This window comes from Schistocerca gregaria, chromosome X (assembly GCF_023897955.1).
Source record: "Schistocerca gregaria isolate iqSchGreg1 chromosome X, iqSchGreg1.2, whole genome shotgun sequence".
In the NCBI taxonomy this organism is placed as follows: domain Eukaryota; kingdom Metazoa; phylum Arthropoda; class Insecta; order Orthoptera; family Acrididae; genus Schistocerca; species Schistocerca gregaria.
In genome coordinates, this window is record NC_064931.1 from 42,103,839 (window position 1) to 42,117,305 (window position 13,467).

The window sequence follows — 13,467 nt, forward strand, 5'->3', positions numbered from 1 at the left end:
ATATCTGGGCATAACGTTGCAAAGCAATATGAAATGGAACGAGCGTGAGAGAACTGTTGTAGGGAATGTGAATGGTTCACCTTTAAAGGAGACTGTGAGGTCCTGCCCACTCGTTTCTTATAGGGTGCCTAAAGGATGTTGCTTTCTCGGATAGCTATAGAACATTCAAGCAAATCACATTAATGGTTTTTGTTACAATAAAGTACATTGACAAAAAATTGTTCAAATGGCTCTAAGCACTATGGGACTTAACACCTGAGGTCATCAGTCCCCTAGACTCAGAACTGCTTAAACCTAACTAACCTAATGACATCACACACATCCATGCCCGAGACAGGATTCGAACCTGCGACCGTAGAAGCAGCGCGGTTCCGGACTGAAGCACCTAGAACCGCTCGTTCACATCAGCCGGCTGTAGATTGACAATACTTAACTTTAGTTTACAATGTCGTGTCACAAGCTGTTGGCGACATGCAGATAATCAATGTATTTCGCTATATAGAATGTCCATGCAAGTAATGGATACGGATCACAAGTAACAGCGGTTCTAGTCCGGGTCTACTACTGTCTGGCCGAGGCTTGCAGGAGCGGCGCTTATATTCTCGCTCCTGTCGCGGTGCGGTCCTAGTCGGCCTGCTATTGGAAGTGAAGGGACACTAAGCGCATTACATAGCTATTCACTTAAAAGTTTGACAAAAAGAGACTGCTGAATCAATGCCTTTGAAATTGGTGACAGAATATAGAAATAAAAGTTAGATACAGAATTCTAACATAATTCCTCGATATGTAATCATTTTGGTTCGTTGTCGTCAAATACTGATTACGGCTGTCACATTCTGGGATACTGTTACGAGTCTCTCGCCATGAGCAGTCATTGACAGAGTCGCCTTTAGTGTACAATCCTGAGCATACAAAAGATTGGAGAGACCTGTTAAGCAATAATTCCCTATTTATACGAAAAGAGTTGTAAAATATCATTTATGGCCATGCCATTGGATGGGATCGTCAGCATTCAGTGGAAGGGGATTTTGCCCAGCCTGAGGCTGAAAGGTTAGTCTTCCCTTAATCCGTCTGAAGTGGTTTGTGGTTGTAGCCTACTGGGCTAGGTTGCAGACTAGTGACTTCGTACGCAACACTTTCCGAAGAAGTGCTATTTGTGGGAGTAAGAAATGTCTGCATTCCGGTACTGAGGATGTGATGCTTAATTATTAAGACAGTTTCGGGAAGCTGTTGGCAACTTGCAGGATAGAGGAGTCTGCAGGCAGTATTCCTCGGTATAAGAGGCAAGTCCTAAGCCCTCTGGGTCAGAGGTGTCGTTTACAAATGTTTAACATTCCTCAAGTCGGGAGTTGGTGATCCTCCATGATCCACAATGTTATTTTCTCAGAACAAAACACCTAGAAGAGTTCACAAGTGCTGTCCTGGACATTGCCATAGAATTATAATTAGTCATTTTCAAGTTTTCTAGACGTGTGTTGCGGTTTAGTGACTGTGTACGTGATTTTTAGGAAGAAGCCTCGTAGCAGTAAAAGTAAATGAAAAGATCTGTGGCATTGTTTGCCTGGAGGCAGCATCTGGGGAAGTTCGGCCGCCGAGTTGCAAGTCTTATTTCAGGTGACGACGCATTGGGCGACTTGCGTGTCGGTGATGATGAGGAAATAATGATGAGGACAACGCAACACCCAGTCCGCGAGCGGAGAAAATCTCCAACCCGGCCGGGAATCGGACCCGGGCTCGTTGCTTGGTAGGCAAACACGTCTCCACTCATCTAAGTAGGCGCACCCTTGTAGCAGTACGTGAAGCCATTAGTTACCTGGGGATAAGTGTTTGATAAAAGACACGGACTTGGCGAGCCAATAAATTATATTTGTTTCCAAGTAAACGTGGAGTGTGGTGTTTTCGTGACTTTTGATCTGATGACTGGTAAATTTTGCCCTGTGTTGACTCGTTGGGGACTACTGCCGTAACTTGGCCAACTTGAGGTGGTGTATCAACCATTAAAGCTGTACGTTTTCCAATCCAATAGGTAAATCTCGTAATCTTTCTGAATGCAATTAGGCAGCTACAGGGTATTATTCATAGATTTTGGAGCACTGTAAGACTTAACCATGTCTCAAGACTATAAAACGAGGCTGATGATCCTTAAGCCTATTTTGCAAGTGTAGGAATGCAGTAAATTGGTGCAGGCCTGCCTAGATAATCATCGGAGTAATATTTTGCTTAATATGTCTCGCATGTCAAGATTGTGTGGATTATGGTAGGGCAGTGCACGAGATGCTGCACAAGAATGAAGACGAGGAACGCTTCAGAGTATCGCGAAGCAATAGTTAGATGTGTGATGCACTGGAATATATATTTACAACATCGAGGTCCAGTGAAGAAAATAGCATGCCTTGCGAGTCACATTTTAGCTCTCAAGTTATTTGTCATGTCAACCCTGTAAATATCGTAAAAAAGGCTTCAAATTAAATTTTTCTGAATCTACAAGAGAAAATGCTCAGTCAGCTACATGCATTGACAATATTTTAACGAATTACGTATTTGAATATGGATATAAATTTTGTCTAGATCTAGGAATTTCGGATCATTCAGCATTATTCACTGAGCTACCCAGAGCAGGTAGAGAAGTCCCATGTAAAAAAGCTTATGTAAAAAGGATCTTCAACCAAGAAACTTTGACTCTATTCCATGATAAGCTCAAGGAGACAGAATGGCACTTTGACAAAAATATTTCATGCACGGCAAATTTTGAAGCATTTCTAAGGGATTTTCTAAGTGTTTTCAATGAAATGTTTCCACAAAAAACTTATTTTAGTAAAATGACAAAATTAAAATGGATCACTAAAGGTATAAAAATCTTCAGTGCTAAGAAAAGGCAGCTACACAAGGAACTAAGACATAATAAAAAAATTGAATTTATTGAATATCTTAAACGATACAAAAGTACATTTAAGAAAGTTGTCAAAGCATCAAAGCAAATGACAAATAATAAATTAATCTTAAAACATGAGAATAAATCAAAGGCAGTGTGATCAGTTGTAAAACATGAATTAGGTATCAAAGCCTCTAGAAATGGAATTAGTACAATTAAGCTTGAAGATGAGATCGTTGTAAATCCGGCTCAAATTTCAGAATGCTTCAATGAGATCTTCATTAATGTAGTGAAACCAGAGGTTAATGTTGCAGATCATGAGAACAATGTATGCCCCTTTGGACTAAATGATAATTCGGAATGCCTCACAAAATTCAAAACAGTTTCAACAATAGATGTAGAAAAAATTATATTAAAACTAAAAAAACAAAAATTCTGCAGGTTGCGATGGAATACCAGCAAAAGTCCTTAAATTTGTGTGTAAAACAATAGGATATCCACTGTCTAAAATGATAAACCAATCATTTGAACAAGGAAGCTTCCCAGAGGTGCTGAAGTATGCAGAAGTAAAACCGTTGCTCAAAAAAGGGTCAAGAGAGGATATGGGGAATTATCGTCCCATCTCCCTCCTTCCAGTCCTATCAAAAATCTTTGAAAATGCTGCTGCTAATCAGATTCGAAATTTTATGGAGAAATATGATATTATTACGGAAAACCAATTTGGTCTCCAGCGTGGCAAAAGTACTATTGATGCAATTAACAAGTTTATCGACAAGATCAGCACATCATTGGACAACCATAAAAAAGTTGCAGGAATCTTTTGTGATCTCACAAAAGCCTTTGACTTTGTAAATCATGCACTGCTCATCTATAAGCTTGACAAGTATGGGATCAAGGGTAATGTTCTAAATTGGCTTACTTCATACTTATCAAATAGGAAACAAAGAGTGATTGTCTCATCAAATGCAGCAAATTACTATTCAAAATGGAAAACAGTGGCCCAAGGTGTCCCTCAATGCTCGATTCTAGGACCTGTTTTGTTCTTGTTCTATGTTAATGATTTACCGAACAATATAAATGCTCCATCGATTTTATTTGCAGATGACACATCTGTATTAATTGAAAACCAGCAGCCAGAAAACATCACTCTCTACATAATAAACACAAAGAACAAACTAGAAACATGGTTCCAACTGAATGGATTAAGATTGAACATCCCCAAAACCCACATGGTCCAGTTGAGAACAAAACAGTCAAAGCCCCAAGAAATTAAAATAACTCATAAAAATCAGTATATAGAAGAAGTAGATTCTGTGAAGTTTTTAGGGTTAAACCTAGATAAAAATTTAAACTGGAATAAGCATGTTGACTACCTGTTAAACAAATTATGTAGCTTTGCATTTGCTATGCAAATATTAGCTGGTGCAACAGACATGAATACAAGGAAAATTGCATACCACAGCTACTTTCAATTAGTTGTAAGGTATGGTATTATTTTTTGGGGAAATTCAAGCAATATATAGCGCATACCAAAGTACAGAAAAAAATAATAAGGAACATTGTACTGCCCATCAAAGGACATCATGTCGCACACTATTTGAAAAACAACAGTTATTAACAGTTCCCTCCTTATACATCTACGATATTATCATCTTTCTACATAGCAATTTAGAGTTATTTGGAAAAAAAAAAAACTGTTTCAATCACACATATGACACGAGAAACAAAGACAATTTTATGCTTGCCACCCATTGCTTAAACCTATATGCGCAGTCTCCTCAGTATATGGCAATGAAAATTCATAACAAGCTAAAAGGAAAAAATGTTCTGAGTATGAATCTAGAGACACTGAAAACAAAGCTATATAATATACTTGTCAAATGCTGCTACTACACTGTTGAGGAGTTCATGAAGGATGAACTGAACATTTGAGCAGGATAAATTTACATGTAGTCTTGTGCGTAAGTGTAGCTGTCCTTCACAAAAGGGAGGAAAGAAAAATAAAAGTTTATATGAATGTTAAAACTCTTTGTGCCCATTAGGCCTAATTAGTGTTATCCATTTTTTTGACGTGTCTCCTGTACACTAATCGTATGATTAGAAATTGTATGTAATGAGACGAATAAAACACTGTTCACTATCCTCTTGTTCTTATTTGTCACTTTGGCCTGGGGGCCAAGTGTGTTGTCTACATTCCTTCATCAATCATTTATGTTTCCTGTCTGCCAAAACCCATTCTCCTTTACGAGGCCCATCAACTCTGTATCCCTGTTGATATCATTTTCCATCTTATTTGTGGCATTCCTCAGCCCGTTCTGTCTTCCACAAATGCAGAGAATGCTAATTGTGGTATTCTTTCCTCTTCTGTTCTAATTAGGTGTCCTGTCCACATCAATCTTCTTCCCTTCTCCATTTGGACATTTTCAGATTGTGAGTATAGATCTGCCAGTTCCTGTTTTTTTAATGTCCATTTCCGTGACTGGGTGTCACTCTTGGGGAAAATGTTTTCCTTAATATCTTTCTCTCAATGACTATAAGTTATTATCCATCTGCTTTCCCTAATGTAAGTGGTTCAGAACCGTATACAGCTGCTGGAACAATTACACTCTGGTATAACCCAATTTTAAAACTTCTCGAAACTGCTCTTCTGCACAACATGCCTCGCAATCAAAAATATGCTGTGTTTGTTGCTGCAGTCTTTGTTTAAAATCAGTTTCAGTTCTATTCTGAACGCTATTAATGCTTTCTAAATATGTGTATTCTTTTAAAAGTTACTTTATCAACTGCCTATGTGGCACCATCATTGGGTGCCTTGCTGATGACCACATACTCAATTTTCTCCTCATAAATTTGTAAACCTGCTTTCCTTGCAATATTTCTGTAAGAAGTTGTCATGAGCTAAATCCCCTTTGCTACCACTTATTACGAGGTCAAGCTAAAAAATTATATGTCTGATTTTGTGTGTGGAAACGTTTAAAGCTGTTTGAATAAAACAAGCTTCGTTAACATTCTACATATTTATTCTTCATGTCCACATACTTATTTTTCAACATAATCACCTTGGTGACAAACACATTTCTCCCGAGAGAGCACTTTGTTCGTATCGTCACTGTACAATGTTTTACTTTATTGATGGAGCCACAGGCTCGCCTCTGATGCATCACTTCATCACTGTCAAAGTGAAGTCCTTAAAGGAGGTCTTTAAGTTTTGGAAACAGATGAAAATCAGATGTGGCCAAGTCAAGACTGTATGGAGGATGATCGATGACAGTGAACACAGATGCCCAGTCTCCTCCATTTCATGTCAGGGGTAAACATTTGAGGCACCTACAGTGCACTCAGTTTTCTGTACCACACATCTCTAATGATGAACTCTACATGCTCTCATGATATGTCACACTTACCTGACAGCTGTGTTGTGTTATCTGACAATTTTCCCAGATGTGTTCATCAACCTGATTCTGACGAGTCTCATCTCGTTGGTTGCCATGTGCAGTCATCCGATCCAAGCTCTATCACACTTGTTGAGGTTAGTCCTCCATTCATTATTACAGTAGCTCTCCTACAAGTTAATCTTTGTCAAAAGCTTGTTGCTTTGTTATGGTTTTGATTATTTGTGATATTTCTTCTTCATTTGGGGTTTGGATTGGGGGGAGGGGGGGGGGGGGGCAGAGGGTCTACTATGTCTGGTACCTCACATAGATCTTCCTGTGTTTCTTTTTCTTATATTTCTGTGTTTTTTGTTTACTTCTTGCTACATTTGTCTAGCCCTGTGATGAACAGTCTACTTTGGCTTCCTCTATTAACTCCTTATAATAATTCCGTTTCTGCTGCCACAGTATAGCTGCCGTTTCCTTCTTTGTTTCAATAAACCTGTTTTAATTCCTGATCCTTCATGTTTTCTAACAACCTCTTCCTTGCCAACCTTCTCTCTTCAATTTATTGGTGGCACACTTGACTGAGCCACATCTTATCTGACTTTTTCATTTGCTTAAAATTTTGGATGCTACCCAGTTTACTGTTGTCTTAATTTGAGACCAGTCATGGTTGGTTTCAAAGTCTCCTCACATTTACTTAGGTGTTCTGCTGGTCTGACTCTCATCTTCTTTTAATCTTTATCATAGTACCATTATATCTAGCCTGCTCAGCTATTCTACATACCTTAAATTTAATGTTTACTTTACTTATCAGCAGGAGGTTATCAGTGTCACAATCTGCTCCTCTATAGATTCCTGTATCTTTTGACACTGTTTGCATACTGTTTCTGGACATGTATGCAGTGTCTGTCTTATTCTAGCCTGTGTGGTGCCATCCACATCCCTTTATATATGTTTTTGTGTCGAAAACATGATGTAGATATCACTGTCAATTGTGAAACCGATCAAATGACTGTCATTGTCACTACTCTCTTGATGCACACTTGAATTACCAACCTGCACTTTAGAAATGTCTTCTTGAGCTAACTTAGCATGAAAATCAAAAAAATGGCTCTGAGCACTATGGGACTTAACTGCTGTGGTCATTAGTCCCCTAGAACTTAGAACTACTTAAACCTAACTAACCTAAGGACATCACACACATCCATGCCCGAGGCAGGATTCGAACCTGCGACCGTAGCAGTCGCACGGTTCCCGACTGCGCGCCTAGAACCGCGAGACCACCGCGGCCGGCATGAAAATCAACCAATATTATTTTAATAGTATGGTTTGGTGATGACTTACACAAGTAGTTCAACTCAGTGTAAAATATCTCCTTACCCTCAAAGGATGCGTGTGGAACAATCAAGGATATGTCACTATTCTGGAAAGCCATTGTAACATAGGAGATTCCGTTACTAATTGATTTAAACTTTTTCACTACTTTTGTTACTGAGTTATGTACATGGAAACCAGTAGCTACTTCATGGTGCTTGCCTGTCTCCACACAGAATACTCCCATTGCTTATCTTGATTAATCCTATACCCTTCCACCTAATCTCCTGCATAGCTACAACTTTCAGCTTGTATTTCTCTAACTCCTTGGTCATATTCTGCACACTTCCACATTCCTTGCATACCAGAGACCAAAATAGAAGATCATTGTCCATCAGTGTGTCCTATTCCAGTTGAGACAGTTCTGATTCCTAGGGTTCTGTACTGTGTCCTAACCAATGTATTTTTTTATATGAGAGTGGAGGTTACACTTTGCACAACCCCCCATCTGGAGGACCAGTGGCATTATGTTTGGATGCCCATCCTAGAGGCAATGCCTTCTCCATGGCTTTTGCCCCACAGCTGGCCATGCTAGTTTTGGTCCTGGACGAGAATTTTGTTTCTTCGGTACCCACTATATCAAGGAACATTCCCCCATCAACCAACTGAGGAGATGCCCATGGGCAGACTTGCACCCCACACAGGGTTCCTGGCAACCACGTACCTTCTGAAAGACCCTTGGTTTGTAATAGTGTATTTATAGTGGACTTTAAGATAAAATTTGCCACTTGAACCATACCCGACATGTTTGTTGGCCAGGTGTCTGGGCTGTCATCAACAATGCGTCGATTGCGACCTTCGGCGAGGTGGAGTGGGTGCCGTTCCCAGTGTTCCAGCATGCCACCGAAGTGAACCTCTTTAGTGTGGTGCGCATCACTCAGGCCTTCCTCCCACTCATCCGTAAGACCAAAGGTCAGTAAACACACTTAGTATACATCATCACTTTCTTAGCCATTTAATCTTTTGTGATGTTCTCTCAATTTACCTAACATGGCACTACAGGATAAATCCAAGCATTTCCAAACTGAAAAGAAACAACAACATAAATTTCACATTAATAGACTTCATATTTAGTGCTTCTCTAGTTGTCCATAATCCACAAATGCATTTCCTGTCTTTTACAGCTAACTGCAACAGCTTTACTGTATTAACTCAAGTATATGTTACTTTTAGATAGTTGGTATCAGTACTTTTATTAGTCAGAGCTACATGTGTCAAAAATACACATTTATTAAATTAGAATTTTGAAGTACTGTACCTAGAAATAGAGGGAAATAGCAACAAACGGCTTGCTAATTTCTACTGCCTGACAAAAAATGTCTGGGAGGAGGACAAAAAATGCAACATGATGGGTTGAACGGCATGTCATGTTATTTCAGTGACTACAAAATCTAGAAAAGTTTACGAAGAACTTGGCAGTTTGAGCCCATTTATCAATATGATGTTGCACCTCATCTGACCTGGATGCATACACTGATTCAGTTGGGAAAGTTGTCATAAAACCGTTGTATCCTCTCCTAAGACAAGTTGACCTACAACTTTTGTAACTAGTCCTGATATCCTGGGTACTGGCAATGGGACGGAGTTGAAGTTCGAGCTGATCCCGCTTATGATCTATTGGGGATGAATCTGAAAATCTTGCTGGCCACGAGTGTACCCCAATATCACACAGAGACATAACATTTGTGAACGAGCGGTGTCCTGTTGAAACGAGGCAGTACAATACTGTCACACGAGAGGTAACACACAAGGACACAGGATGTCTGTGACATACTGTTGTGTCATCAAAATTCCCTCAATCACTAACAACTATGACCTGAAGAAATATCCAATGACACCCCAAACCACGCACCAGGAGTAACACAAAACATTGAAAGAATGGAACTTCTCACTAGGTCAACAATGTACTCACTGTCGATGTTACTCTGGGGTAGAGTAGAACTGTGATTCATCGCTGAACACAATTATCAGCAACCGATGCTTCCCAGTCATGGCACCATGTGAAACACAGTCGTTCGCATTGTGCTCTTAACAGCAGCCAATGCATGGGATGGTAATTTTCTAGGTCTGGTTTCTGGTAGTCTCTGACCAATGGTGCAAGATGACCTATAATGGAGTGCCCATTACTTGTTCTTGTATGGCACGTGCAGATGCGAATGGATTACGATGTTCTTGGTGAACAACAGGGTAATCATTCATTGTAGTGGTCAGATACAGTTGACTGGAACCTTGATGACTAGTATGTCTCCCCTCACGTTCCCACACAGTCCAAGACTGAACTACTGTCACATCCCTCACAAATCTGCATAGTGCTACATTTGATCAGTTGGCCAAATGGAGACACATAATGAGGCTGCTTTCAAACCGTGCCAGGCACAGATAATGCTGTCTCACATGAGCACGCAGGATCTCTGTGTCCTGCATAGCGATCATACAACATCTAACGGTAGTCACATCTCTTGTATACTCTACCAGGCCTGGTGACACTAATGCACTCTGGCAGCAATTCTACCTGCCACAGAGAAGTGCAACTCTAATCATTTACATGTCCACTGATGGTGTAAACATGTACAAAGCTAAATTGACATATGACCATGTTTTCTGGGTGCTTCATTTCTTTCTGTCAGGTAGTGTAGTTCCCTGATTTATTTATTTACAATTTTCTCTTTGTATGTCAACCATTTACTGATGAAAATATTCTTCCATGTACATTATAATGCACAAAATGTGAAATTCAGTTTTGTTTCCTTTGTGTGTTGAAAGGACATGTAAGGTCTTTGTGAATTACATTTCTACACTAAAAACTGCGGCACTATGAAAGATTTGCCACAGAACTACTATTTCTGCCATGCATGGATAGTGATTATAAAAATTTACAGTTAATGTTGTCAAACTAATGTGACTACCTGACTTAAAAAAACAAATGAATAATTTTGCCTCATATGCTTTAATTGGTAATATATCAGGCAGAAAATGTGCTGCATTGTGGAGTAGTGTTTTACTTTGCAGGCAAATGTGATAGGATGGTGTCTTGTTAGAATAAAATTACAACATTATGCTAAAGGGAGCCTATGACTCGATGCTTTATAGCTTCCCAGGTGTACTAGTAGCTGTTGAGCACATCTGCTGCTGTATCAGTCAAGGTAGATGCTGATATCCAAGAAACACGGTACAGCAAATTCACCACTTCCACAGTAAGTTCTCTGAAATGCAAGATGAAATACAGAGAACACCTATCCATGAGGCCATCAAAGTAATCAAAATGAAACCATTTAAAAACCCACACACCATTTTCTCTGCCCACTAAACTGTGGAGGCATAGATGACCTATGGATGTGTTCAGCATAGCTCTTGGAGCATTATTGTGTACCAGGGCAAGCTGGGTGAAACAGTACACTACAGGCACCTAATGAAGTTACCAAATGTAAAGAAAAGTGATTAGTTACAGCTGCAGGCCCCAGGTTAAATCCTATGACCTGCATTATATTGCTAATGCAACCAAATAATTACCACAATATTCAAAAGAAAACGAAGTTTAAGGTCTAATGACCTGTTGATAACAAGCACATAAGTGACAAGAGTAAGAATTTGGCTTGGACAAGGATGGGGTAGAAATTCAGCTGCAGACAGTTTTGAAGACATCATTCTGGTACTTTAATATAAATATGGATTAAAAGTAAAAAAATCCTATTACTCTATGGTTAGGATGCTTCAAAATGCAAGCCCAGTGCATTCATGTCTCCACAGCTGCACAGACAACACTATTTCCCCACCCGTTAGATACATGAGTAGTGAATGGGCCACGAATGGCATATGCTGATTTCATTATTGATCTGTGTCTGTGTAGTCCAGAACACAGCAACAATTGGGCATTCATTTGCATTGAAGCAACCTAGTAGGAAATACTACATACATGCAAGATGGCACTGGGATTTGCTTTGGTGACACACACAATATTTTGTTACTTCATACTTTCCTAATGGTTCTCCTACAAAGCTATAATTACTTTGACCAAGGCAGTAAGTAAACGAAAAATTTTCAATATCATGCACACTGGCCCAGGTGTTGTCAAAACCTTAGACGTCACTTGATGAGTCCATTAAACGTAAACTTCTTTAACTTCACTGGATGCAAGTCACCTGTCCTGTTGAATCTGACAACTTCATGCACCTGTAGATGATGTGGGGAGAAGGGCAGTAGGAAACAAGTGTGTATAACAGATAGACTAACATTCAGAGTTTTCATGGTGGTGGACATCTCATTTACTATAGACAGTATGAAGTGCAAGGTTTATATGACAGTATCAAAACAAGGTGAGCAGATCCCCATGTAAATATATCACTCTGTGAAGGAGGGGTACAGAGGATTGATTTGCAGAATTATGTTTCTTCTTATATGTGAATGACATGTACAACTGTGACCATCACGGATCTGTGGAAGCTATCCAGGAGGACTGCATCCAAGGGGTGATATAAACTGCAAATGGCTCTGTGATAGTATTAAGAGTGTTTAAGTAACACGTACATTGGACTTTTGGTCTAGATGACACACCATTTGAAATATAGTACCTAGTCAACCTCCTGTAAGAATCAGGTTTTGATGTTTGCTTCTCATCTTAAAGAGAACTGTAACACTACCTACCCCATCTTCCAAGATTGCAATCACCATGTCACCAGCCATTACTGTGTCTGCTTGCATGAGAAACACTCAAGAACAATAAAATAAAATGCCTAATGACAAAAGTGCAACACCCATAACACATTATCAGATGTCAGCATAACTTCATACACAACAGTCATTATGAGCAGATATGTACATGGTTTTGTTACAATTCTCTGTGACTGGTAGAACCATCACCAGAGTGCTATAGCACTGTCTGTATTTAACGTCGTTAACAGATTTGGTAGGCTATATTAAACGCATGAACAGCATCAAATGATGAGTGAACACTGTGGAAGATGCAGACGATGCTGCGTACTCATGGGAGACAATATTTTCAGCTCCCAACAGTTTGAAAGGGGCCTCATTATGGGCTTCCATTTGGCTGGCTATTCAAATCAAACAACATACAGATTTGTGAGGGATGTGGCAGTAGTCCAGTATTGGACTGCAAAGAAACATGATGGGACACATATTTATCATCAAGGTTCGAGTCTGACCACCACAATAGAGATCGTCCTATTGTGCACCAAGCACATCAGTATCCCTTCACATCTGCACCTGCCATCTGAGAACAAGTAATGGACACCCTACAACATTCAATGACATCCTGCACCATTTGTTGGAGACTAGCAGGAGCTGGACTCGGAAATTATAATTCCAAGCACAGGCTGCCATTAACACCTCAACATGAATGGCTGTGTTTCGAGTGGTGCTGTGACTGGTAACAATGTATGCTGATAAATAGCACCACATTATCTTCAGCAATGAATTTTTGTGGTAAGTGCCTACGGGACCAAACTGCTGTGGTCATTGGTCCCTAGGCTTACACACTACTTAATCTAACTTCAACTAACTTACACTAAGGACAACACACACACCCATGCCCAAGGGAGGACTTGAACCTCCGACGGGGGCAGCTGTGTGAAACGTGGTAAGGTGCCTCAGACCGCATGGCTCAGCAATGAATTGAAGTTCTGCAATACCCATGATAACCATTGGCAGGAAGTAAGACATTGACCTGGGGAGAAGTCCCAATCTTCCAATGTTTTGGAAAGGCAAGGCTGTGTTCCTCCTGGCACATCGTGTTGAGGAGTCATCGGGTATGATTGCAGGTCACGGTCGACAGTGATTGGGGGATGTCACGGACATCCTGCATCCTCGTACGATACCTCTCGTGCGACA

At 40.0% G+C, this 13,467-nt stretch overlaps 1 protein-coding gene across 1 annotated transcript in view; it reads left to right on the forward strand.

Moving 5' to 3' along the window:
* LOC126298497 (D-beta-hydroxybutyrate dehydrogenase, mitochondrial-like) overlaps nt 1-13,467 on the forward strand; it is a 196,860-nt gene that overhangs the window by 169,535 nt on the left and 13,858 nt on the right. The window contains exon 4 of the mRNA XM_049989834.1: nt 8,383-8,535. Within this exon, the coding sequence (XP_049845791.1) occupies nt 8,383-8,535 (153 nt within the window). The remainder of the gene's footprint in view (nt 1-8,382; nt 8,536-13,467) is intronic.